The sequence below is a fragment of the Vulpes vulpes genome, chromosome 8, assembly GCF_048418805.1.
Source record: "Vulpes vulpes isolate BD-2025 chromosome 8, VulVul3, whole genome shotgun sequence".
NCBI classification, from domain to species: domain Eukaryota; kingdom Metazoa; phylum Chordata; class Mammalia; order Carnivora; family Canidae; genus Vulpes; species Vulpes vulpes.
The window spans coordinates 76,878,634-76,903,418 of record NC_132787.1 but is presented as its reverse complement, the minus strand read 5'-3'; the positions used below and the strand labels follow the sequence as shown (position 1 = coordinate 76,903,418).

The window sequence follows — 24,785 nt, the reverse complement described above, 5'->3', positions numbered from 1 at the left end:
CTGATATATTTTTCTTGCTGTTCATCCTGTGTGGTGTTTTGTTGTTATTAATTTATTTAGCCTGATACCACGAATGGAAATTTGGGGGTCCTCGATGAGTTCCCTCTAGAATTCCCCACCCTTGGTGAAGCCGTAGGCTTTATCTCTTAACCTTTGCTCACCCAAGTAGCTGTCAGCGTGGAAACTTAAGTTCTCCAGGGTTTAGCAATGTAAAAGATTTGCTTCCCTGATCACGTCTCAGAGTTCTAGCTCTCAATTTTTTTTTTTTTAAATCTGCAAATTCCTCACTTCTGTGCCTGATCACCAGTGTGTTTATAAAGGTGTTCTAGAACTTTTCAGCATATTTAGTGTTTTCAATTAGGAGAGTTATTCAAGGTATCCAATCTGTCATGTTGCTGTCAGTTTAAGAGAATTTATTTTTTTAAATTATTTATTTATTTGATAGAGCATAAGCAGGGGGAGCAGCAGAGGGAAAGGGAGCCTGATACGGGGCTCAGTCCTAGGACCCTGACTGAATCACCAAGGTACTCCAAGAATTTCAACTGATTGGTGTAAAAGAGGAAGGACATATGGATACCAACTAACCAAGAAACAACATTTACCCACCAAGTCTAGAGTAAGACAGATTCTGCTAGGCCCACCAGCTGTGAGCTCTGACAAACTTCAGGATGTTGCGGCTATCTGCTGCTATGTAACAAACTACTCCAAACTTAGTAGCTTAAAACTTGTGTATCATGCTAATAGATTCTGTGGGTCAGGAATTTGGACAGGGCTCAGGAGCAATGGCTTGCTTCTGCTTCACCATTTTGTGATTTCTGGGTCCTCAGTTAGGAGGACTCAAATAGGCTTCTCCATTTGTGTCTGGTACCTGAATTGGCAGCCGCGGCTGGACTCAGTTGGGACCATGGGCCAGAGTTTCTACTTGTAGTTTCTCTTTGTTCTTGGACTACCTCACAGGAGTAGATGGTTTCAGGGTAATCAGGCAGGGTGTATCGCTGCTCAGTGCTCCAAGAGTACCTCAGTGAGCAAAATAGAAGCCCCTTGACCTTTTATGACCTAGCCTTGAAAATCAGTAGCGTCACTTGTACACTATTGGTTGTACACTATTGGTTGAAGCAGTCACAAGCTTGACCAGATTCAAAGGGAGGCACCATATACCCATGACTGTGTGTCAAAGAATCTGTAACCATTAAAACAAACTTGCCACATAGGATTTCAGCCTTCCCTCTTTTATGGATGTTTCTCTATGAGATGTAGGGATGGAGTGGAATGTAAAAAGAATGATGGATTGCTTGTAATTAGGGACTCTGGCTAGTAGCTTTGCAGTGTCCCTATTTCAACCAATACTCCTCTGCCTCATAGTTCTGCTTGCCTGTATTGCCTCCTAAGTTGCTTCTACCAGCAATCTTTGCTCTTCCTAGGGCCACCTCTTGCAGTTGTAAGACTCTTCTTGGACACCTTTTGGTCTTATTTCTCTAAGCATCTCTTCATAGCTGCTGCTAACTGGTATTCTTTGTTCAGATCTACATCCTTCCAATATCTGTCCACCTACCTACCTCTCTCTCACAGAAGAAAGCATCACCCCTTTATGTCATGGGGCCTTTTTAGAGGGGCTACCTTAGAAGAATAGCATGGCCCTTAGTGGTAATTTTTGTCACTCATTCTAAGGGGGGAGGAGATGGTTACTCTTCTAGCAAAGAGGTTTGGCTACTTAGTAGTAATATTGTTTATTTACTACTACTAGCTTTCTTTCCTGGAGTGCCTGTGTATCATCAGAAGCTGGGTGATAGGGTGGGAGAGAAATAGGCACAATTTCACACTATACCTGAAAAACACTGCTTCTTTTCATACCCAAGTCTGATTCCAGATTGGAATGGCTTTCTATGTCTACGTTTTTGTTTTTGTAATACTTTTTTTCAAAATGGGCACGACTGGGCATCTTTAGTCCACCCTCAATGACTGCATATACCTGAGGCTTAATTGTGAACACGTTTCTGTTTTTACCATGGGGCTCCCAACCCAGAAAAGTTGGAGGTGTGATGAGGGATGTCTGAGCACACAGAGGACCTGTAGAAAAATCTGTGCTTCAGTTCTGTCTTACAAAAGGACCTTTCAGGAATGCCTGAGTGGTTCTGGGCGTGGTCTGGGAGTTCTAGGATCAAGTCCCCACATCAGGCTCCCCTAGAGGAGCCTGCTTCTCCCTCTGCCTATGTCTCTGCTTCTCTCTGTGTGTCCCCCATGAGTAAATAAATAAAAAGCTTAAAAAAAAACCAAAAGGACCTTTCACATTTTTGTTTTTTATAATTAGTTCTTAAAATTGGGTAAGCCATCTCCTTTAGGCTAATTTGATTTAGAGATGTTCTTGCTACCTGTTCTTCCTCTGGGTAAACTACAGTTTATCAATATTATTCCTAAACTTTGTTGTTTCCCATTTTTTCTATCTTCCATGGTAATAGAATTTTAGCTGGGCTCATGTTTAAAGTACGTTTCTCTGCAGCTACATGTGGGCAAGTGTTCTGGTAGATAGCATGTAAATAGATGTGCTCTATAGTTCCTTAGGACAGCCTTCCTTACAGGACAGCTGGACTCGAGTACAAAGGGATGAACTCTTGATCCCCATAAAAACACAGATCTCAAGGTCTTAATGCTGAGGGATAAAAGCCACTCTCAAAAGGTTACATACTGTATAATCCTATTTATATGACATTCCGGAAAAGGCAAAACTCTAGGGACAGAACAGAGCAGTGGTCACAAAGGTTGGAATGGGAGGAATGTTTGATTGCAAAGGAGCAGCAAAAGGAAATGTTGGGGTAATGCACAAACTTACCAGGTTGCTGGGAACCAGAGCTACTCTGAAAGTAGTTTTTTTAATTAATGAATGAATTTATTTATGATAGAGAGAGAGAGAGGCACAGACACAGGCAGAGGGAGAAGCAGGCTCCATGCACCAGTAGCCCGACGTGGGATTCGATCCCGGGTCTCCAGGATCGTGCCCTGGGCCAAAGGCAGGCGCCAAACCCCTGCGCCACCCAGGGATCCCTACTCTGAAAGTAGTTGACATCAAGTGGCACACCAGAGCACTATGGAAGAAGGGACATCCCTGTTAAGCTATTGATTAACTCCCCTGGGTAACAAATGTGTATCGTGACACAGGCCTTGGTTCAAGCTCTGTCCTAAATTTAAGAGGACCAAAATTTCAGATTCTGTAGCAGCCCAATGCCAAAAGGCCTGTCAGGGACAGGTGGCACCCCTCAAGTTAATCTGAAGCAGTTCTATTTCTATCTAGTCCTGCTAAGCTACCAATGAGATGAATTTTTTTTTTCTCTCATTTGTCCATCTCTTCACCTTTTTAATTCCAGAGTCCAAAGGAGAACAGAAATTCCTGGGCCAGCCATGGTTTCCTGGCAGACGCCCCTCCCCCACCTCCCCGTCCCCCCCCCCCCCCCCCCCCCCGCCAGGTTCAGGAGCTCCCTCCCCACCCCAGAGGAAGAGGGCTTGCTGTGCCACTTGCTGTGCCATCCTGGCCATGTGTACCACTATAGTGCCGGCAAAAAGTGACACAGAGATTGAAAGCAAGATGGGAAGATGGGAGGTTTTGCCCTGACTTAATGGGTTGTCCCTGAACCCCTAGATAGGGTCTACAATAAACCACTCTCAGTCCCCACAGGTCCCTTCTCTGGCCGAGGACTGCCACCGGGGAGCCGTTGTTTTAATATTCAGACCGTCTCTACATTTCTTTCAAGTCCTAAACGATACTCATTTCTGGAGCAGGAAGGAGTCCATGGTCCTTTATTCGAGAACTTGGGGCGGTGGGAAAAAGGCGGAGAGGCACGGGACAGCCTGTATAACAGCACTTCGTAGCTAGCAATGAGCCGTCAGTATCTCTTGCGCAGCCGGTAAGAATTATGCCCAGGGAGCCTCCTGGAAATCAGGGTAGGGCCCAGGCTTCTTTTTAAAAATTTCCAGTGGCTTCTGGCTGGACAGCCCCAAACCCCGCTATGGAGCCTACGATAGGGGCTGCTCCCAATTCCTAGAGGGGGGTGGGAGCACAGCAGCTCCCAGGGACACCGGGACCCAGCGCCCGAAACCCGTCGCTCGGGCTCCAGGGCGCAGGCGCGCTCGCCCCGCCCCGCCCCGCCCCGCCCCGCGGGCCCTCCCTTCTCTGACCTCTGCGCCGCGGCGCGTCTGCGCAGGCGCGGGACGGGTGTTGGGTCGGTACCCCAGCCGCCGTGGGCTCTGCTCTTTGTGGGCTCCGCGACTCGGGGCGGGCAGGCCTGTGCTGGGCACGGCGCCCCAGTCCGTGACGGCGTTGGGAGAGCCCCTCCGCCCGCCCGCCTGCAGGGGCTGTGGAGGCCTGGAGCTGCGGGACAGAGCTGCAGGGCCGGTCCTTGCCCCAGGGAGGCTCTCCCCTGAATCCCGGTTGTCTTAGGGCCGCGGAGGAGCACTGGGCACCGAGGTCGCTGGTGGTGTGGTCGTCACTGTGGGTGTGGGTCCGCGTGGGAACTGGGTCCCAGAGCCTGGTCCCGAGGAGCCGGGCGGCGGAGCGGAGCCAGCGGGCCGGGGCCCGGCTCGTGAGGGGTCTGAGAGCGCGCCCGAAAGCGGGGAACCGCCCGCCCGGGCGTCCGGCTTTGGCTGCCCTGCTCTGGTCCCGGTCCCCGCGGGTGGGCTGGCCGTCTCCGCGCGCAGTGGGAATGCCCGGCGTCACCCAGCTCGCTCTCTGCTCCCTGAACCGAAGGGCTGAGGCCACAGGACAGAGATTTGGACCTAATGAAAGGACGTCGCCCCTTAGCCCCAGCTATGGACTCCACTGCATCAGGTTTGGCTCTCGAGGGTGCAGAGGGCCAGAAGCCCTTCTGGGGAGTTAGTAGCGGGCCGAGGCGCAGGACGACCCTAGGGAGAGGCCGGGGAATCCACTGATGGGGCAGAGGCTGCAGCCGCCTTCCCTGTGGTATTTCCTGATTTTTCAGGGCCAGGAGTATGAAGTCCCAGTGTTCAGACACTGTGGTAGAGGCCAGTCTTCCATGGCCACGGAAGACTTTCCAAAGGCCAGAGAGCAGGGAGGGTGGGAGAGGAGGCTGTGAGGGAGTGGCCCTTGGCCAGAGATCAGATAGCAGCGGGGCCATTTAGAGCCTCACCATCATTTCCTTTATTGCTTCAATAAGTAGTGAGATTCCTCTAGTTCTGCTAGCCCAGCTGCGTAGGAGATTAGCAGTGTACATGCGGGGTACCTCCTCTAGCCACCCTTTCATTAGTATTAGGGACCGGGCAAACCAGGTGACCCAGGAGGTTTAAAGCCATTCCTTTGTAAATTTAGAATCTCCTGTCCTTCATCAAATGGGCATTTTAATTTGATTTTTCATTCTTCACACAGTGTCAAGTTCGCAAGACTGGCCAAAAGAACTGGGCCACATCTTAGAGACTACCACCCCTCATGTATTCCTTTATGCTCTGTGTTCTGTAGACCATCAGCACAGGAATCATCTCGAAACTCTTTAAAGATGCGGACTTGCAGGCCATACCCTACATCCACGGAATGAGTGTCTGTTTAACGAGATCCTCAGGAATCCGTACACACATTAAAGTTTGAGAAGTGCTGACCTATATTATACTATGTTGCCTGCCACTTCCATGCTTCTGTTTTTGTTAGCTATAATCACTACTCTGGTATGGCTGGGGTTAGTTGTTTGTATTCAGGCTTTAAAAATAGTATGAAACAAAACTCTATCATAGAGGGACTTGCAAAGTGTGCTTGCAGAGACCTACTGGTGCTTGGGAACTCAGGAAGAATTGACCTTTGACCTGGGCTCCCAAGGATAAGGGGAAAGGTGTAACTTCTTTTCCTTAAAGTCTATATCCCTCTCTGGCTGTGCCTTGGGCCTTGTCTTGTATTCTCAACCTGCCTTACACGGCAGGCTAGATTTAAAGTTCCTTGAAAGTCTTCTCCATGTTTATGTTTTTAAAAGGCCTAGTAGAGGACCTATATGTTGGATGCCCAGTAAACAACTGTCTAATGGAGCGGCCAGACTATAGTGATACTTCAGTTACCTGCAGCCTGCTGTGGCCTTTGGACAGGGGAGTGGAGTGTTGTGTACTTCTCCCTTGTGTGGGATAGCTAGAGGCTGCCCCTCAGCTCCCTTTGACCCAGCTCTGTCCCCAGAGCCACGGAGGTGACACATGGACTCTTCAGGGATCTCCAGCTTGGGGAGTCTGGGAGCTGCAAAGGCCATAGGGTTAGCCTTCCTTATGCTCCTTTCGCCTTCCTAGTTCTCCCTTCTCAGGACCCTGCTCTTCCTCCAGAGAGATACCCAGGAGAAAAGGGAACAACCAGTTTATTCCTGAAAGCCAGGCCCCAGGTGAGTTGGGGTTCTCTTCATTTTACCTCAAATTACTGAACTATGGATGTCTTTGCCTCCTTTTCTCTGGGGCCTCTTTGTTCGCCAGACTGACCCCAATTCCTGCTCTGCAGGAGGCTGAGCTCATCAAGGTGGATGCTGGCCTCCCTGTCCCTTTCCAGAACCCTCTCCCCTCTGCTCAGTATGCAGTCAGATCCTGTGGTTTATTTCTGTCATGAGCACTGCAGTGAGTACCAAGTAATGTGAGAGATCCTTGGCCTTGAAAATGTGTCACTACCACAGAAAGGGGAGGACTCTGGTGCTCAGGATGCAGCCCCAGTCACAGTAAGGATATCCGTGGTTAATGACGGAGAGGAGTGGCACAGATAGGCCTTTCCTTCAAGGTTTAGTGAAAGGAGAATAACCCTGTGTTGGAGAGGTTGGAGAGGCTTGATATGGAGAAGAGGGGACAAGGAGGTCTGAAGGTATGGATAGGTGGGGAGGCTGTGTCCTTGTTCGAATGTTATCTTCCTGGATTAGTGAGGAAATAGACTTAACTCACTACTTCCTGGCTGGGAGACTCACCTAACTTCTCCATGCATTGTTTTTGCCAACTGTAAAATGAGGATGGTAATCACATTAATGATAGTGATAAAAACAGCAATAGCCATTATGTACTCAGAACCAAATATGTATCAGGAACTACTCTACACAACTTACTTATACTGCCTCATTTCATCTTTCAAACATTCTCATTTTGAAGAGTGGCAACTTAGGCACAGAGAGGTAACCAAGAAAATCAAGGCACAGAGAGATAAAGTAACTTGTTCATGGTTATCTAACTCATAAGAAAGGCATCCAAGTTTCAGATCCAGGTTGTCTGGCTCTAAGATCTTAACCACTCAATAATGCAATTACCTCATATTGTTGCTGGAGTCTTCCGGCAAATAGTAACTGCTTAGTCCTTGTCAGCTTCAGCTGTGATGGAGGTAGAGGAGGTAATGGTGACTGATTCCGAAGTGGATTCAAATTTGGCTGTAGTAGGCTGGAGAACCAAGTGGAGGGCTGTGGATGCCAGCCTGTGTTGTTTCCTAGCACACAATATGGTAGTTTCATGTATTCTAGCTTAAGGATAGACACTTGAGTTTAATCTTCTAGCCAGTAGGGGAACCCCCACCAATAGGGAATTCTTACAAATAACTAGTAGAGTAATAAATAGAGTTTAAACCTCTTTGGCCTCAATGTAGAGATTCAGAGTTTTATCAGCTTAATTTAGTTATGTGGTAATAACAATGGCCTGTAGATCTCAATGGCTCATAGTAACAAAGGTGTATTTCTTCTTTATGTTACATATCAGTAGTGGATGAGCTGTGATTGCTCCAACCCTCTTTGCTCTGGGATTAAGGCTGAAAGATCAACCCTGTGCTGGGACATGTTATGTGGCAGGGAAAAGTGCAATGTCAGAACCAGGAAGTGGTTCTGGCTTCTGCCCAGAAAGGGCAGGTGTTGCTTCTGCCCACAACCCTTTGGCTGAAGCAAGTCATGTGGCAAGCCTAACTAACATCATTGAAGTGGGAAGTATAAGCCTCCCATAGTAAGAGGTGCCAGAGGAGGGGCAGTGAATATTTTGAACACATAATTAGTCTAATACGGTCTGTTTTCTTACAAATACTCACTTCCCTTACTCCACACAAATTCTCAAGATAACCCAAAACTAGTTAACTAGTAGGAGCATCAAGATCAAAGTCCTGGATGGTGTGATGGCCTCACCTTCAGGTCTGGATGTTTCTCCTTTGGATCTGGAGACAATGAGCTTAAAGGACAAATTGCCTCAATCCATATATTCAATGTACAGTGGAACAATGGAGATGGGATAATCATAATAAGCATCCCTATTCAGAATGGGGAAGCATGGGGGGAGCCCAGCAGTCTCAGGTCCTTTATAACTATGAAATTCCACTTGGTAGACTTGGTGAGCCCCACTGATCTCAGGATTGGGAAGTCTTTTGGTTAAGTCCTGGTTCTGCTTCCTAGGTGGAGCTCCTCAGTCCAGTGTTCTCCTTAGCTCTTGGCTCTGCTTCCAAGTTCCTTTTGCAGTATCCTCCTTGGTCAATGAAATGATTTTGGAGAATAATGTCACTTGAGGGCTAAGCAGGTTTTTCATCTTGCCTGAGTAGGTTGATGGCCCAAGAATTTTCTCAAGTCACGGACTTTCAGTGTAACTCTTGAACTGTAATCAGCTTTTAATCTATTTGTTTTCTATCATTTCTATATGTCAACAGTTTAACCCAGAGATCTTTTTTTAATATGCTCCTTTCTTTAGGCTTAATTACGGAGCTTGGGTGTTATCTCGGGACAACCATTCTTTTAGTCACTAAGCAATTTAGTTGCCCTGAAAGGGATTTCTTGGGAGCTATCTGAAATTATTCAGAGATTTAAACAAAAGGTTTGACTACCACACTCATGATTTGGTTCTTCCCTTAGGTTGAATTTTATTTCTTTTTTTTTTTTTTTTTTAATTTTTATTTATTTATGGTAGTCACACAGAGAGCGAGAGAGAGGCAGAGACACAGGCAGAGGGAGAAGCAGGCTCCATGCACCGGGAGCCTGACGTGGGATTCGATCCTGGGTCTCCAGGATCGCGCCCTGGGCCAAAGGCAGGCGCCAAACCGCTGCGCCACCCAGGGATCCCTGAATTTTAATAATCTTTTGTCATGCAAAAGCCTTATCTATGTTGCCTTTGACCAATTGGAAACGATAATTGGTTAAATCTCTAACTCTGCAAGTCTTGAAATTTCTGGACACTTTCTTTTGCTTTCCTTTTTTATTTTTGTCAAACTGGTAAACTCTTGAGCTCATTTCTTTTTCTTGTAGTATTTTGTCAAATTCTGCCAATAACAAGCAACTCACACTACTGATGACCTAGCCTCTTCTTAAACATCACAAGTTCATGCTTATGTTGTCCATCTTTCCAGTTATTGCAGACAACAGTTTTAGCACACATTTCGCCACCAAATCACATGGGCTGCCATCTCACCAATAAGTTTCTTTACTACCCGGCCCTGAAGCCAAAGTCACGTGTTCTAGGGTTTTTTGTTATGGTGGAACCCTATATTGAGTACCAGTTTTTTAATGAGTCACTTTAGGCTAGTTATGCTGTAATAACAACAGCAAATCCTCAAAGACTTATACCAACAAAGGTTTATATCTTGTCTGCATTACATGTTTCACATTCAATTTGGGAAAGCAGATTATTTGAATACCATTAGGGCAGTGGGGCTGGGAACTCAATCCTGTAGGGAGAGCCAGTGACTGTTTTGAACAAATAGTAGTGAGTTTTCCATATTTTATATTTTGGATAGACTTTTGTGTTAATGTAAAATTTTACTTTGACTTATCCAATGGAATCAATGCCTAAATGGGATTTGATTTCTAAACATATTTTGGAAAAAGTAAATTTATACTGCCTTCATTTATCTGCATTTTAGTTCAGATATGTGGATTATTATACAGTGTAAGTCAACTGGGACGTGTTCTAATTGCTGTTAGACGATGACAGGATAGTTCTGGCTGGGACCCCCAGAATAGTTGTACCTTATGGGGACCTGGGATCCAGGGTCTTACTGTCAGTTTTGCACATTCCGGAACTGAATGAGTAGGAATTAAAAAGTGATTAGGCTTTGGGGGAGAGGATTCATGGTAATCCAACTCACAAAAGACTTAACTGATTTATTATAAGGCCACTTGATATACTTCTGCTGAACTGTGTGCCGGTGCTAGTGGGAGGGGGTGATAAATTATAAATCCCAAATTATTTGATTTGGACTTAGTAAAATTGTCATTAAAATTATAGGTCACATGTTTCAAAAACAGGAGACTGCTGATATTAGTGCATTTGAGAATGCAAAACGGGCCCCTAGGTGGCCCAGTTGGTTAAGTATCAGACTCTTGGTTTGGACTCAGGTCATGATCTCAGGGTCTTGGGATTGAGCCTCATGTCAGGCTCCAAGCTCAGTGAGGAGCCTACTGGAGTTTCTCTGTCCCTCTCCCTCTGCCCCTCCCACAACTCACTCACATGCTCTCACAAATAAGTAGATAAATTTTTTTTTTAAAGAATGAAAAACATATGTCTGTTTCTTCTAGTTGATTCTAATTAAATGCAACTAATTTGAGAGTAAAACCTGTTGAAAATGGATTGCATTTATTTCCCTTACCTAAGCAGAATGTTTCTACAGGCCAGATTCCCTTGAGGTCCTAATTATATTTCTAAGCACCATGATATTGACAAAAGTGGGCATTGGATAGAATACCAAATAGTAAGGATAATACAATTCCTAGAGCAGCTTAAAATATTTTTGAGATGACAAAACCCAAAACGGGGCATTGGGATAGCTAGGAACTCTTGGAATCCCTTGTACATCCTAAGGTTCTACTCAGACACCACCCTCTCTTCTCCTCAGGGCTGTTAGTGCGCTCCCTAAGGGTCCAAGGGTGTTTTCTATGTTTCAGGATCTGATGACATTTGAGGATGTAGCTGTGGAATTCACCCAGTGGGAATGGGGGCAGCTGGACCCTGCTCAGAAGGACCTGTACAGTGAAGTGATGCTGGAGAACTTCAAGAACCTGGCCTCTCTGGGTGAGCTCGGCTCCTCCAAAGCCCAAAGTCTGCCCATTAGGCCTGCCATCTTTATTTCATTGGTGTTTAAAAACTTGGAGTTTCTAGGCTTCTTGGCTGAGTTTTGCCCTGGGGTTATGGAATCAGACATTTACACTGTCTTTGGGGTCCTCATGCCTAAGAAAGGTCCTGTTCCATATGAAATTGTAATAAGTTTCATGATTCTGCTCCTAATGTTTTACAATGCCTATTCTTTGGAGACTCTCCACACCTACAGTATTTCTCCCCCAGAAAGACCTAGGGCCAAACCCTTGGCCTTTAACATATGCAGTCATGATCCTTTTCTTTTTCTACCGTCAGGGCTTCCAGTGTCTAAACCATATGTGATCTCCCAGTTGGAGGAAGGGAAAGAGCCCTGTGTGTTAGAGGGAGAAATCTCAACAGGTGAGTGAGTGAGACCTAAGCAGCATCACACATAGTAAGAACCAGCCATGGGCGAGAAGTTGTCCTGAGCCCCTGGGGGTCATGGGGCTCTCCTTTGAGGTGAGGCCACTTGTTAGGAGCCCTCCACTGCAGTATTTTAAATACTCTTTGGCTTTTGTAATTATATCTGGTGTCAGAAGAAGAGATGTTCATTTTCTTCTCTAGCATTTATGCTTTCTTTGATACCTATCTCTGCCCACCCCTTCTGGGTTCTTGGAGCCACTCAGCATCACTAGATGTCACATGGGCAATGTTGGATGGAATCTAAGGACTGACAGTTGTAAATGGCCAGGCTATCCTTTATCAGCAGGGTTAAGAGAGTGAAAGACCAAACAGTGCAGCTGAGTGGCCTATATATTAATATATATATATATTATAAATGAAGGCAGTATAAATTTACTTTTTCCAAAATATGTTTAGAAATCAAATCCCATTTAGGCATTGATTCCATTGGATAAGTCAAAGTAAAATTTTACATTAACACGAAAGTCTATCCAAAATATAAAATATAAATATATATAAATATAAAATATATAAATATATTTATAGGCAAGGACAGACAGGTGGATGTCAAGATCAAGGTGAAGACCTTCAAGTTTGATTAAGCTGAGCTTCAACAGAGCTGGTTCCAGGAACAAAGATTACTCCCTGCTGTCTGTTGTCATTTCTTTGAGACCATGCATTCCTAGGTGACTTGAGAGTACTTGACAGGTCTCACCTCTTGGAGCAGAATTCTGGACCCACCTGCCATGTGTAGTTCAAGCACACTGGAGGAAGGTGACAGTCTGTGCCAATGTCTATCTCTGAGGTAGAATCATAGCCCTGGATCAGAGGTAAATCTCAGTGCTCAAATCCTGAGAACACAGGCTGGGCCTCATTTTTTAAGAATTATTTTTATTTTTTTTTAAGATTTTATTTATTCATTTGAGAGAGAGAGAGAGAGAGAGAGAGAGAGAGAGAGAGAGAGAAACAGACCACAATCAGGGGGAATGGCAAGGGGGGCAGGGTGGGGGGAGGAGGAGTCTCCCCATTGAGCTGGGAGCCCGATGTGGAGCTTGATTCCTGGACCTAGAGATCATGACCTGAGCCCAAGGCAGACACTTAACCATCTGAGCCACCCAGGCGCCCCCAGGCTGGGCCTCTTAAAGGAGCCTAGTAGAGAGGACAGAGAGGGAACTTGCTGATCCCTGCTTCATGAATATTTTCTTGATCTTTTTGATCCAGAATGGGAAAAAGGGTATGACCTATTGATCTAGTCTTAAGATAAATATGTCTTTTGACAGTGCTCTACAAACATGGCTGTTTCAGAATCTCTCAGGGAGCTTCTTAAACATACAGATTTCCAGGGGTCACATAAGACCTACTGACTTAGAATCTGGCATCACTAGTCATTTACCTCTTCAGAAGTGTTATTTTTTAAAAAAGATTTATTTATTCATGAGAGAGAGAAAGAGAGAGGCAGAGACACAGCAGATGGAGAAGCAGGCCCCATGCAGGGAGCCTGACACAGGACTCGATCCTGGGACTCCAGGATCATGCCCTAGGCCGAATGCAGACACTAAACTGCTGAGCCACCCAGGCTTCCCAGCAGTGTTATTATTGTACTAGTTTTCTACTGTTGCTGAAACAAACTAATACAATGACTTTAAACAACACAAGTCTATTAACAGTTCATAGGTCAGAAGTCTGACATGGATCTCATATGGATCTCACATAAGATGTCAGTAAGAGGTGTTTTCCTTTCTGGAGTGGCTAGGGGAGAATCTGTTTTCTGCTCATTTGAATTGTTGGCAGAAGCAATTTCTTGCAGTTATGAAACTGAGATCCTTGTTTTCTTGTTGGCTGCAGACTGAGGAATGTTTCCAGCTTCTAGAGACTGCTACATTCCTTGGCTCATGATGCCCTTCCTCCACCTTCAAAGCCAGAAGTGGTGGGCTGAATCCTTCTCACACCACATCTCTCTGACCCAGCCAGGAAATGTTCTCTGATTTTAAGGATTTATGTAATTATATTGAGCCCATTGAATAATCCAGGATAATCTCCCCATCTAAAGGTGTGGGCCCTTAATCACATCTGCAAAGTCCCTTATATCATGTAAGGTAACATATTTACAAGTTCTTGGGATTAGGGCATGGATGTCTTTGGGGGAGAATTATTCTTCCTATCTCAATTATATATAGTAATACAATATATTACTGAGGTGCTGAGGGGACTTTGTGGAGAACATCTTCCTACCATCTTCTCATCTTTATGATCTTTGGATTTACCTTATGTACTGGAATCCAAACACTGTTTTTTCAGATTTTCCTAATCTCCATTCACTTGCTTATCACTTCTTGATAACTTCAAAACCTTCTTTGGACATATACTATTCTTGAAAGAAACTGTGTATGTCTCAGATATTATTTTAAAACTTTATTATCTTACATCCATTATAGGACTTCCTCTGGGCACATGGAATAAGTAATGCTAAAATGTTTTTTTTGTTTTTTTGTGTTTTTTTTCCCCCCTCAGACTGGGAGAAAAAGTCTAAAGTCAAGGAATCAGTACTAAGTCAGGGAATTTCCAAAGAAGATTTACTCCAGACAGCACCAGTGGAAAAACATATCAGAGATGAACTCTGCTTCTGCCAACTGAAAGCAACCCGTGGTCATGAAGACCAATTAGAGATACATCCAAAAGACCAGGAGACCCATCTGAAAGAAATATCAGTTACTCACAAATATACTACCCTAAGGACAGATCATGAATGGAGTGAACTTGGGAGAAGTTTAGGCTTAAGATCAGTCTTTGCTAATCAACACAGTGTTCTTATGGGAGAAGGATCCTATACATGTGATACAGAATTCAGACAGACTTCAGGGAGAAATAACTCCCCAAGAACCCATCCAGGGAAGAAACCTTGTAAATGTAATGAATGTGGGAAGTCTTTCCATTTCCAATCAGAACTTAGGCGCCATCAGAGATGTCACACTGGAGAAAAGCCCTATGAATGCAGTGAATGTGGAAGAGCCTTTGGTCATATTTCATCCCTTATTAAACATCAGAGAACTCATACTGGAGAAAAGCCCTATGAATGCAGTGAATGTGGGAGAGCCTTCAGCCAGAGTTCATCTCTTGTTCTACATTATAGATTTCATACTGGAGAGAAACCTTACAAATGTAATGAGTGTGGGAGAGCCTTTGGTCATACTTCATCCCTTATTAAACATCAGAGAACTCATACTGGAGAAAAGCCCTATGAATGCAGGGAATGTGGGCGAACGTTCAGCCAGAGCTCATCTCTCATCGTACATTATAGATTTCATACTGGAGAGAAACCTTACCAATGTAATAAATGTGGGAGAGCCTTCAGCCAGAGTTCATCTCTCACTCAACATTATAGATTTCATACTGGAGAGAAACCCTACAAATGTAATGAATGTGGGAGAGCCTTTGCTCATACTGCATCTCTTATTAAACATCAGAAAAGTCATGCTGGAAAAAAAGCCATATAAATTCAGTGAATGTAGGAAGCTGGAGTGCACACATTACTCACATGACACACACTGGAGGGAGATCTTGTATGTGTGATGTATGTGGGAAGACTTTTGGTTGAAAAACATGTCTTATTCAACATCAGACAGTACATGCTAAAGAGAAGCTCTATTGATGTCAAGAGAGAAGGTGGGCTTTCAGAGAAGCCATATTGGTGAGAAATCAAGTAGATGTGACTGATCTGGAAAGGCTTTTGTCAGGGGACACATTACTCAACATCAGTTTCTACTGGCAAGAGAAACCTTATCAGTGCAATGAGTATGACATAGCCTTCAGTCACATATTATTCAGTAAGTAAGTAAATAAATAAATATCATGTAACTCAAACTGGAGAGAGACTGCAAGTGTGACAAAAGCCATCTGTGATACTTCTTTAAGCACCAAGAACACATACAAAAGAGAAGGCCTTTGAAAGCAATAAGTGTGGGAAGGCCTTCTAGTAGAGCTCATCTCTTAATAAACATCAGACAATTTATTCTTGAGAAAAACACTATGGAAATGATGAATGTGGGAGAGACTTCAGCCAAATCTCTTTCCTTTATAAATATCAGTGAACTCACCCTACTAGAAACCCTGGGAATGTATTGCATGTGGAAAAGCCTTTGGCATATGTTCCATTCACTCTGTACATCAGAGAATGTGCACTAGAGTGGCTTTCTGAATTTGGTGAAACTGGGAAAACCCACTAGTATAGTTCAGGCTTCAGCATACACTAAGACTTTACTCCAAAGAGAAACCCTGGGAACTTAATAAATGTGGGGGAAGTTCCTTTCAGACTTGAGATTCATAAAACAAGAGCTGAAAGGAATCTGAGAAATCAACTAATTTGGTGATTTTCTACCTGGTGGAGGCTCTCTATAACTGCACTGTGCTTCACCTCCCCATCCTGTTACTGATGGTTTAGGGTTAAGAAAACATCTGAAAATACCATGCACTGGGCTGGGCCTCTTTCCTTCTGGTTCACAGCTGTGGTTTTGAGATTGAGAGACTTAAGGTCTTCTGTACAAAACCCCATGCACTAAATGTTACCTCTAAGAGGCAACGGAGTGGTATTTTTAAAGTTGACCAAAAAACAATTTTTATTAAATCTTTATGCTGTGAGATTTGGAATTTTTGAAATAAAATGAAATCTTTTTAAACATTAAAATCATTAAAATATGTGTAAAAAAAAAAAAAGCTTCAAAAACATTATTCTTAGTTAAAGCCAGATACCAGACACCATGTATTGCATAGTTCCATTTATAGGAAATGTCCTGAAATGGCAAAATCCTCAGAGGCAAAATAGATTAGTGGTTGCCTGGTGCTGGAAGAAGCAACTAGGAGTAAATGCAGCTGTTACAGAGAATCTTACTGGGGTAATGCAAATGTCCTAAAACTGGTTTATGGTGATGATTGAACAAAATCATTGAATTGTGCACACAAAATGGGTAAAATTTATGGTATGTAAATAACACCTCAGTAAAATTGTTTTCATAAAATATCAAATACACAGATACACCAACTATTGCTAAACTACTTTTCCTATCTTGTCTGTTACTTTAAGCCATCTGTGTGTCTTTATTTTCTGTAGTAGTTAACCCTAAGCTTACTGGGTCTCAAGTTCATATCATGTTGCATCTGAAATTTGTGAGGAGAAGCCAAGAGTAGGAGCTAGCATAGAGCAGAAGAGTCTTGACTAAAAATATTAGTTTATACTAAAGACAGTCCCTCAAGCATTTTAAATCCATACGAGGAAGCTGAGCCTAGACTTCAGGGAATCGGTTCAAAGTGATCCATGTAGACAGGGAGAATCTAGGGGCCCCACAAGTTGGCTAATGCAGAGGGGTGCAGGCAGATAGGATAAACAAGAGGCATCTGGACAGCTGAAATCAAAATGCCAGTCTAGGAACCTAGAAATCATGGGAATTTCTTCCCAGAAAACCAAGGTGTACAGGAGAGAAATACCAAATGTAATTACATTAGTAATAGCTTAGTTGACTTACCTTTTCTCCCAGTGCCCTTTTCTAATCCCAACCTAAGTCACTTTATATACCCGGATACCTGAAACTTTGTAGCTGGTCTTTGCTTAACATCTGTCCCTCTTGTTATCTTTTTTTTTTTTTTTAAGATTTTATTTATTCATGAGAGACACAGGCAGAGGGCGAAGCAGGCTCCATGCAGGAAGCCTGATGCGGGACTTGGTCTCGGGACTCTGGGATCACGCCCCGAGCCAAAGGCAGACACTCAACCGCTGAGCCACCCAGGTGTCCCCCCTCTTGTTATCTTTGTGGTGGTAACTATTCTTATCAGTGTGCACTGACTTCCCCATCTGAAAGTCTTTGTACTGCCCACAAGATAAGTTCCCACTCCTCACTTTGGTATTTATATAATGCCCTCTTCACTCTGCCTTAACCTCCTGTTGCTCCTGACAACCTCTATTACAGACGAACTTGCTTGCCATACCTCAAACATGCCTTCACAGTCCCCTGCCTGTTCCACCAGCCTGGAATGCCCTCTCCACTTCTCTAAAGCCTAATAGGCAGTCAGAACCCTGTTCAAATACCCTCTCATCAGGGAAGAATTCTCTTTTTTTTTTTTCTTTAAAGATTTGCTTTACCTAAGAGAGAACGCGAGTCAGGGGAGGGGCTGAGGGAGAGGGACGAGTAGACTTGAGACAAGCAGACTCCGTGCTGAGCACAGAAGCAGATGTGGGGCTTGATCCCACGACCCTGGGATCATGACCTCAGCTGAGGGCAGACGCTGAACTGACTGAACCACCCAGATGCCCCAGGGAAGAATTCTCTTGAACACTACTGTGAAGTCATTATCTTACTGACTTGCAATTGTAAAAGCACTTGTGTTTGCTTAAAGTTTTTAAAAATGAAAGATGTCTTGGGATAGTTTTTATTACTGTCTTGATCTATTTGAATCATCAGCTTGCCACTTTCTTGTCTCCTGAAACATTAGCTGCTTCAGATAATTTCTCATACTTCCTCTCAAATGAGCACACAATAGGTGCTTACTAACCATGTGTTAAGTTGAAAAATTTGTATTGCCTACATTTACTCACTGCTTCTGACTGAATTCACACTTTAAGATTTATTTATTTATTCACCAGAGACACACAGAGAGAGGCAGAGACACAGGCAGAGGGAGAAGCAGGCTCCATGCAGGGAGCCCGACATGGGACTCGATCCCAGGTCTCCAGGATCACTCCCTGGGCTGAAGGCAGTGCTAAACCGCTGAGCCACCTGGGGTACCCTGAATTCACACTTTAAAATAAAATATTTTACTGTACAGATATATCACATTTAAAAAATATTATTTAAGTAATCTCTACACCCGACATGGGGCTTGAATTCATGACTCCAAGATCAAGAGTCACATGCTCTTCTGACTGAGCCAGCCAGGTGCTCCTGACTTCATACTTTTGTACTAGATGAAAAACTTTCCTTCTAGAAAACTACCAATTAAATATTTTCTTAGAAAAATAGTGTTGCTTCTTATAATTATTTTTCAAATTCAAATATAGATTGGCACTGTTCCATCTTTTGGGGGTGGGTTGGTATGTGTATACATAAAAACTCATTGCTATTTTATTTTGTAGCACTAGAATGACTACTTATATCAACTACTCAGAATTAGGCCAAGCTTCACAGGTTAAAGATACAGTACCCTACAAGATTGCTCTCACTTCGGATACCAACCACAAATTTGAGGGTCCCTAGGCTACTCTTCTGACCAGCTGGCTACAAACTTGGGAGTTCCCACCAGCCCTTCAGGTTTGATAGTTCTCTAGAGCAAATCTCAGAACCAGGAAAGGGCTGTATTTATTATGATAATTTTATTATAGCAAAAAGATAGAAATCAAAATCAACCTAAGGAAGAGGCACATAGATTGAGGTCTGGGAGCATCTCAAATGTGAAGCTTTCATCTTTCCCAGGAACACATCACCTGCTGGCATATCAATATGTAACTGCAGAGTATTGACATCTAGAGAGGTTCACCTGAGCTTCATAGCCCAAAGTTTTCACTGGGGTTTCATTCTGTCGTCATGGCTGGTTGACCAAAGTTGAACACAATCTTCAGGGCCCCTTCCCTCCCTGGAGGTCAGGCTATCACATGGCTCAAAATCCCAACCCTCTAATCACAAAATTGTTCTGACTTGGCCAGCCCCCATCCTCAATCACCTAATTATCATAAACTGGGGGCAACCAAAAGTTCTCATTAGCATGAACTATCAGGTGTGGTCCCAGAGACCCACTATGAATAATAAAGATACTCTTATCACTGAGGAAATAACATGGGTTTAGGAGTTAGTTAACTCCAGGAACTAAGGACAAAGACCAGCCAAGTTCTTTATGACACAGCACACACTTAAGACAATGTGAAAATGCTTCTTCAATTATTTTTTCTTTTCATCCAAGTATTTGTCAATGGGCTGTACGTTGTAAGGGGACTTGATTTTATCTACATTCTTTTCCCATTGTTCTCCCATCAGCTGTACCTGTTTGGATTCCCAATATCAGTGCAAGAGGGTTCCTTTTTCTCCATAGCCTCAATTCTTCAATTAGTATTCAGATAAATCATAAACATGAAGACTACACTTTAGATATTCCTCTACTTATCGACCACCGGCAAGAACTTAGACTTAGGACCACAGCTGATGGCAAGGGAGGCCAGAAGTTGGTCTTTGGGCAGCAAAGAGCCCAGTTAAAATTTGGGGGATTCTGTTATTAAGGAAAAAGAGTATGATGTATATTGACAGATGACCAGGAATCTGTTTCTTGAGACCCAAATATTGCAAAGCCAATTGGGTGTGAGGCCACATCCATAACTCTCCGGTATCAGCCTTCTCTGTAAGATGAAGCTCTGTACTTTAAAGCTCTGTACTTGTGAAAATAAGTGAAGCTCACTCAAATGAGAACACAAAGGCTATTTATTCAGAGCTTGTTATAGCAAAGGACCAGCTACTATCACCTGCATTTGGCAGAGATCCAGAGGCATACAGAAAGTAAGAATGCTTTGTAATGAGAAGAAAGCTTCAGGTACGCCCTGATTGGAGGTTGTTGGCATGGGAAAGCTGGAGGTCAGTTAACTAGGAGCGGAACATCTTATGTGATTGGTTTGGAAAACTTATTTGGCTTTCTACGGTTGGTCCTAAGTTGAAAGTGGGGGGCAAACAAAATAGAACTCGCAGTCATTGACCAAGTTCTGGCTGTTCTGAGCTGACTGCTGTAGAGGCTGTGGTTTGCCTTTCAGGCTGGTTGGCAGAGGTATGTGTCAGAGTTCTGTTGTCTTATCCGGTGTGTCCATTGTCCATTGGTATATTTAGTCCCTCAGCTCCTCCTCTTTGGTCATTCTCTTGCTTGAGAGAGGTTAGCCAATTCAGAGACACTAGACATTCAGATCTTCACAACTTGGGGATTGTTCAGTTGTCTTCATATAAACTGTATCTTAAGATATTTTTGTTGTTGTATCATCACAGCAATCATGTAATAAGAGAGCAGCTGTGCAAAAGCATTGAGTCAAATAATGTTTTAAGGCACTCTACAGCCTGTGCTACCATGCCTGTTTCATGCATCTAAGAATAGCAAGAAATTACAGCCATGGTACAGATACCATCATGATTAATCAATGAAAAGTTTAGAGCAGTGAAATTGCCTGTAACTACTTGTGCCAGTAAAAATAAGGCAGATCAACAGATCTTCTACGTAGTGAAGAGGTGATATTATTATTTTTGGGGGGAAAGAGGTGATATTATTAATAACATCTGCCAGAGTCAGTTATAAGTCTCTTAAAGTTTTTTTATTTCCTTCCATTGGAAATACTGCTCTGATGGTTCACATAAACAATGAGTTAGCAATTCACCAGAGTGCCTGAATAATCAAGCTCCTCATTATGGAGCTCCTGAGTTAGAAATTCCAGCATTGGTGATTTACAGTTAGGAAATCTGTACAAGGGATTTCTGTACAGATCTCAGGATACTATTCCTAAACTGCATTAGGTTTTAGTCTGAGAAACACAAGGCAGTTGTCCTGGCTGCAAAGGAGGTAGAATTTAGTAGGGACACATAAAAGTCAAGGGGAAACACGTTGTTCATGACATGAGATTGGGACCAAAGCTTTATATTAGCTCTGTTACCTATTTGGATTCCTATAAGTGATAAGTAACTGACCCATTATACTATAACGCTTCATGGACTGATTTATCGGGTTCTGCGCTGAGTAGCCAAAAACAAAAACAAAAACAAAAACAAAAACAGACGAGGGCAAATGCAAGACGACCAGTTAGGTCATTTGTGGTGTCTAGTAAGGGATGCTGGTGGTTTGGGCCAGAGGGTGGAAACAGGTGGTAAGACACTGTCAGATGCTAGAATTTTTTTTTTTTTTTTAAATTGGGAGATGACAGTATTTCTTGGTTGTTTACACGAAGGGTTTTAGAGGAGTCTAGGGTGGATCTAGATGGCCCTAACAACTGGAAGAATGGGGCTTCTTTAAATGAAGGGAGCGGGGTATGTCTGGGAAAGCACATCAGGAGTGCAGAGACACCTGTGGGGGTGTCAGCTGCTTGTTTTGTTTTTCAAAGATTTTCTTCATTTATTCATGAGAGACACACAGAGAGAGGCAGAGACACAGGCAGAGGGAGAAGCAGGCTCCATGCAGGGAGCCTGACGCAGGACTTGATCCCAGGTCTCCAGGACCACGCACTGGGCTGAAGGTGGCATCAAACTGCTGAGCCACCCCGGCTACCCAAGCTGCTTGTTTTGAATTCATTCTCAAAGAGGAGTCTTTGGCTGAGGTCAAGGTATTCAGAAAGGCTGTCAAATTCAAATTTATAGTTACTTGTGGTCTGATCATTAGAGTGTAATAACTAGTATTTTATGGGAGACAGGGATTCTAGTAGTCACAGGTTGATTTAAGATCATTTGTCCCTGTAGGTACAAGTGGAAAAACCATTGACTATAATTCCCTATAGTCTCATTTGATGAGACCAGAATTGCTTTCATACACAAACACACACACACTGGTGACCTAGCAATGGATGGCATATTCAGCAGCTAAGACAGAGTAGTGCTTACCATTTAGGATAATTTAAGAATGGCAGAATGAATATGTTCTGAACTAATTATAGTAAAGAGGACAGAAAACAGAAAAAAGGACCATTATGGGTGGATAACAACCACGTATCTGTAGGAATGAGAAAAATATGAGCAAGCAGAAAACCATGTATCTATAGGAATAAGAAAAATATGAGCAAGCAGAAAAAAAACAAGACAGGACTGACAGAAATCTTGGTCTGACATCTTGGGCAGAAGCTACTTATTATCTGTGGTCACCTACTTATTCCAGAAGTCTTTGGTTAGAGATATACTTCTGAAGATCAGGTGCTTCTAGAGTGTCTTGGAGAATCCTGTCTGAAGTCCTCTAGTGGAGTAGGCTTCCAGTTGTATTACATCTACTTTCTGAATAATTCCTTTTTTAGTTGTGAAATATATACTGAAGAATTAACTCCCTGAAGTTTCACTGCTGTATTTTTGTTGACAGTACCTGATAAAGTCCCATACAATGAGGTTCAAGAGCATTTTTTTAAAAAAGATTTACTTATTTATTTATGATAGAGAGAAAGAGACAGAGAGAGAGAGAGAGAGAGAGAGAGAGAGAGGCAGAGACACAAGAGGAGAGAGAAGCAGGCTCAATGCCGGGAGCCTGTTGTGGACTCGATCCCAGGACTCCAGGATCCCGCCCTGGGCCAAAGGCAGGCGCTAAACCGCTGAGCCACCCAGGGATCCCCTCAAGACCAGTTTTCTCTGATGTCTCTTCCTGTAGATAAAATCTCATGGCTAAAGATCATAAAGAGGCTATTTAGGAAGATGCTGTGGGAAGGTGGCCTTAACCTGCTGATGCTAAGACTGGGTATAAGATTCTCCTGCAATATTTTGCCATGTCTGCATGCAGCAGGGTAGAGTGTTGGAAGTGGAACCTCTAAATAAATGCGCTTTCCAGTTATCAGTTTTTAGGGAAATAACTGTTCTATCTCCAAGGGAGTGATCCATATAATCATAAGGGTTTCTGGCCATAAGGACTACGTTTGGCTGGGTTGCCAAAGGGTTTCTACAAGTTTTGCTATTTTTTAAATTGAGGCATTTATTTTATTGAGTTTATTTATTTATTTGAGAGAGAGCAAGAGGGAGCATGAGTGGGGGGGGAGGGGAAGAGGTAAGGAGAGACGAGAAGCAGGCTCCACACTGAGCAGGGAGCCCAATGTGGGACTTGACCCCAGGACCCTAAGATCATGACTTGAGCTGAAGGCAGGCGCTAAACTGACTGAGCCACCCACGCACCCCAAGTTTTGCTAATTTTAAGTTAAAGATGCCATTAGTTCTTACAGCCTTTCCAGAATATTATGTATGTTAAGGACAACATAGTTTTTGAATAAGGGATAATGCCATATAGAGTTCTTTTATAATAGTTCCTGTAAAATGTGTGTCAAGTTGACATGGGATGGACTGTGATGGCTTTAAAACGTCAACTTGGGGGATACCTGGGTGGCTCAGCGGTTTAGCGCCTGCCTTCGGCCCAGGGCATGATCCTGGAGTCCTGGGATCAAGTCCCACATCGGGCTCCCTGCATGGAGCCTGCTTCTCCCTCTGCCTGTGTCTCTGCCTCTCTCTGTCTCATGAATAAATAAATAAAATCTTAAAAAAAAAAAAAAAGTCAACTTGGCTAGGCTGAACTACACCTCTTTACATGGTAGCTGGATGCAGAGGGGATGAAAATGGAAGCTGCCAGTCCTCTTTGGGCCTTGCTGAAAGTCCTAGAAACACTACTAACTTTCCAATGCAGTCTTCATATATTTTTTTTCTGCCTTCTCAGACTCCCATTAGATGTGTATTGGAATGTTCATGAAGCTCCATTTTTCTCATTTTCTCTCTGTTCTTTTTGGACTGTATAATTTTTATTGCTCTATCTTCTAGTTCACTGATGCTCTCTTCTGCCTCTTCAAGTCTGATGAGGCCTTCCACCACTTTCTGTTGATCAAAGCAAGTAATAAGGACAATCAAGGAAGGGGGAATAAACTTCACTTTTTTTTTCTTGAAGATTAATTTACTTATGTTTAGAGGCAGGGAGGGGCAGAGGGACAGGGAGTCTTAAGCAGACTCCGTCCTGAGTGCAGAGCACAACAAAGGGCTCCATCTAAAGACCCTGAGATCAGGGACATCTGGGTGGCTCAGCGGTTGAGTGTTTGCTTTTGGCTCAGGTTGTGATCCCGGGGTCCTGGGATCCAGTTCTGTATCAGGCTCGCCACAGGGAGCCTGCTTCTCCCTCTGCCTGTGTCTCTGCCTCTCTGTGTCTCTCATGAATTAAAAAAAATAAAATAAAATCTTAAAAACAAACAAAGACCCTGAGATCATGACCTGAGCTGAAATCAAGAGTTGGATGTTTAACCCAATGTGCCACCCAGGCTCCCCATAAACTTCACTTCTTGATCAGAGTGATAACACGTAAGTTAGAGGCAGAGAAGGAATTGTTGGGACCATCTTTGCAGGAATCCTGCCATCTATGATTTTTTTTATTTTTTTTTTTAATTTTTAGTTTTTAATTTTTTTAAATGAGCAGTAATTCTCCCTCTTCAATCCAGTTTAAGCGCCTCTTACCCAAATACCTGCCAGTGCTGAGTGTGAACAACCTCTTTTAATTTAGCCAACTTGGTATGTTAAAAGTCTACTAAAAATGGGATGCATTATAAAACAGGAGTGAAACAGGTTGTCTAATTCAGCAAAGAAAAAGAAAAGAGTAGATGAAGCGACCGTGTCAACCTTAATTTTTGGAATCTA

General features: G+C 43.4%; 1 protein-coding gene across 7 annotated transcripts; it reads left to right on the top strand.

Moving 5' to 3' along the window:
- Positions 1-4,189: 4,189 nt before the first annotated feature.
- Positions 4,190-16,479, top strand: ZNF514 (zinc finger protein 514). 7 transcript variants are annotated; one of them, XM_025994332.2, is made up of 5 exons: positions 4,190-4,816; positions 6,279-6,353; positions 10,842-10,968; positions 11,308-11,391; positions 13,945-16,479. In XM_025994332.2, the coding sequence occupies exons 3-5, from the start codon at positions 10,848-10,850 to the stop codon at positions 14,925-14,927; spliced, it is 1,188 nt and encodes a 395-aa protein (XP_025850117.2). In that variant the 5' UTR covers positions 4,190-4,816; positions 6,279-6,353; positions 10,842-10,847; the 3' UTR covers positions 14,928-16,479. The 7 variants fall into 7 exon arrangements, with proteins under 7 accessions (XP_025850117.2, XP_025850118.2, XP_072623269.1 ...); XM_072767168.1 differs by having other exon boundaries at positions 4,198-4,816; positions 6,265-6,353; XM_072767169.1 differs by having other exon boundaries at positions 4,756-4,816; positions 6,298-6,353.
- The last annotated feature ends 8,306 nt before the right edge of the window (positions 16,480-24,785 follow it).

Excerpts from the sequence above, each read along its gene's own strand:
- ZNF514 (XM_072767168.1), top strand. The coding sequence starts at position 4,768 with ATGAAAGGACGTCGCCCCTTAGCCCCAGCTATGGACTCCACTGCATCA. Across the intron at positions 6,354-10,841 it reads TCCTGAAAGCCAGGCCCCAG|GATCTGATGACATTTGAGGA; the intron begins GTGAGTTGGGGT and ends TCTATGTTTCAG. Across the intron at positions 11,392-13,944 it reads AGAGGGAGAAATCTCAACAG|ACTGGGAGAAAAAGTCTAAA; the intron begins GTGAGTGAGTGA and ends TTCCCCCCTCAG.